The sequence below is a fragment of the Pteropus vampyrus genome, unplaced genomic scaffold (assembly GCF_000151845.1).
Source record: "Pteropus vampyrus isolate Shadow unplaced genomic scaffold, Pvam_2.0 Scaffold380, whole genome shotgun sequence".
NCBI classification, from domain to species: domain Eukaryota; kingdom Metazoa; phylum Chordata; class Mammalia; order Chiroptera; family Pteropodidae; genus Pteropus; species Pteropus vampyrus.
In genome coordinates this window covers 505,156-507,702 of record NW_011889161.1, presented here as the reverse complement: position 1 = coordinate 507,702, position 2,547 = coordinate 505,156, and the positions used below count along the sequence as shown (strand labels likewise).

General features: G+C 50.3%; 1 protein-coding gene across 1 annotated transcript in view; it reads left to right on the top strand.

Annotated features, from left to right (window-relative positions):
* Nucleotides 1-2,547, top strand: part of PKNOX1 (PBX/knotted 1 homeobox 1) — a 41,170-nt gene that overhangs the window by 27,135 nt on the left and 11,488 nt on the right. The window contains exons 7-8 of the mRNA XM_023523178.1: nt 1,474-1,570; nt 2,509-2,543. Of these exons, the coding sequence (XP_023378946.1) occupies nt 1,474-1,570; nt 2,509-2,543 (132 nt within the window). The remainder of the gene's footprint in view (nt 1-1,473; nt 1,571-2,508; nt 2,544-2,547) is intronic.

The window sequence follows — 2,547 nt, the reverse complement described above, 5'->3', positions numbered from 1 at the left end:
CGTCCTTTTGGGTAGGGATCCCTGAATTCCGCCGGCTAACACTTCGCTGGGCGTTTTGTGTCTGAGTCGAGGGAGACTGGCCTGCAGCTACCTTTCCTAGTACGGTCTTTGTTAGGTTTGGTATCAGGATCGTGCAAGCCTCAGAAAGCAAATGAGAGTATGGCCGCCTCTCCTGTTTTCTGGGAGAGCTCATTATAACTGGTATTAATTGTTCTCTAATGACGGCTGGAATTCCCCAGTGACACTACCCGGACCCGGAGATTTCTTTTTTGGAGGTTTCCAAATTACAGATTCAGTTCCCTTTCTGGTTACCTCCTTCACATCGGATTTTGTCTACAATGTCGTGTTAAGTGTGTCGAGTTGTTCAGAGTATTCCTTTTATGCCTTCGATGTCCACAGGCCTGTAGTGATATCCCCTGCTTCAGGCCTGATATTGGTAGTTTGTCTTCTCTTTGTCTGTCGGTCTTACTAGAGGTTTATCAATACATCGAGCTTTTCGAACAACCTGTTCTCTTTCCATTGATAGTTCTTCTCTGTCGTTTTCTACTTTAATTTCATTGTTATCCGCTCCGATCTTTGTCATTTCCTCCCTTTTGCTTTGGTTTTATGTTGTTTCTCTCTTTCAAGGTTCTTGACATGGGAGCTTGGAGCGTCACTTTGGATGGCTTCATTTTTATTCTGACCAAGTTAGTGAGACAGACTGTGTGCGTACAGACCACAACTTACGCATTCACGTAGACGCGGTCGCCCATACAACGACCGCCTCTGGGTGATCCCCACTTCCGCTGCTTAGTGTCTGGTGCCTGCACGTGCCAGACCCCGTCCGAGCGCCAGGTGCAGAGGTCCCGCGCCTCGCCAGCCGCGCGTCTAGCCGTCGCATCAGCGGATGCGTTTGCCCGTCTGGATGTAACTGCGACGTGGCGTTCACAGACAGGTGCGCGGAGCGGGTGGCGGTGCTCAGGTGTCACTGTGCTGTGGTAAGGCGGTAGGTATGGAGCTGTGTGGGTGCTGGGTGACCCCCCGCCACCGCTCAGAGCCTCCCCAGCCTGTGGCATACTCTGAAAATGCTCATCTCCTCAAGGAGGCTGTGGTTTTTGGGAAATCGGGAGTCTGCATCAAACCTGATGGACAGGCACGTGATGAGATCAGGTGCTTCCGGTCTTCCGGCCACACCTCCGGGACTCGAAGGCGTGGTTACTGTGCGCTGGGATGGAAGACCATCTTTTGGAAGCTAGATTGAAACTAGTACCTCAATGCTGATGATCACGGTCAGCGTTCAGTGGGTTTCGCGTCTCTTGCTTTCCAGATGTGTAAGGCACGCTTTACCGAAGGAAGGCTTGTCATCTGGTCGCACTCCTGCCTCGAGCATCTTTCCTTTGTCACTGATGCCATTATGCCACTCGTTTTGAAACTTTAAGCATGGCGTTCTGTTTCCTAGTAATCCGTCCCCTGTGCGCTTCTGACTCCCAGCAGATCCAGAGTGCCATCACAGGCACGCTCAGCCCCCAGGGAATCGTGGTGCCGGCGTCCGCGCTGCAGCAGGGAAACGTCACCATGGCAACGGTGGCAGGTACGCGAGGGAAGAAAGGACACCTTTTCTTTGAGTTTTTGCAAAAAAAAAAAGTCTTTTATTGTAGCACGGAGACGTGTGTAAATATCATTTTTAATTAATGACAGTTCCCTAAGCCGAGTGCCAAAGTCTGGAGCTCTTCAGATGCCTGCATCTTGTTAGTGCTCAGCAGCAAATACTCCGTGCAAACTGTGTCTCTACCAAAAAGTGTTAGGGAGGAAGGCTTTGTGTGAGCGTCGAAACTGCGTAGCAAAACCAAACGGCAGTTTTCAAAAAGCGGTTTCTCACTGCGCTCTTAGCGGCACCTGGAAAATCTTAACTTGGTGACAAGCAACAGAAATGCAGTCTTAGCCTTGGTCCCACTTGTATAATAAAAATGGTCACAGGAAGGGACGAATTTTAGAGTTCCCTGGTGCATCGAGAATGTTGCCTGTACAGACCATCGTGAAGTCGGAACGGAGCACGAGACGAGGGGGAGAGATTCACACTAAAAAGCCTCCGTGACAGCACAGAGGGAAACTGCCACAGGCAAATAAAGGCACTTTTGATTAAAATAATAATAATAATAATAGCTATAATAAAAATACGTGCCATCTCATGGTTTTGGCCAGTCCTCTGGAATGTGTTAACTGGGGGGCAGGTAGGAATAGAGGCAAACGGGAGGGCGTGCGGACCCCGAGCTGCCCGTGCCCTGCGCCCTGTCCGAGGCTGGCCAGCGGCACAGCGCCCCTGCCGGCCATGCCTGAGCGCTCCCCATGCCCCGAGTTCGTTTCTGTCACGTGTAGCGACAAGTCGGCTGGCAAAGTACTGGTCATTTGAAATGCTGCAGAAAGCTCATCGAACTAGAGGTTTTGTTCCCTCCATATCATATGGAGAAGATGGGTTTTAAATCATTGAGACTTAAATGTAATTTAATTGTTTCCTTCTTCTGTTTCGAGGTGGCACAGTTTATCAGCCGGTCACAGTTGTCACTCCTC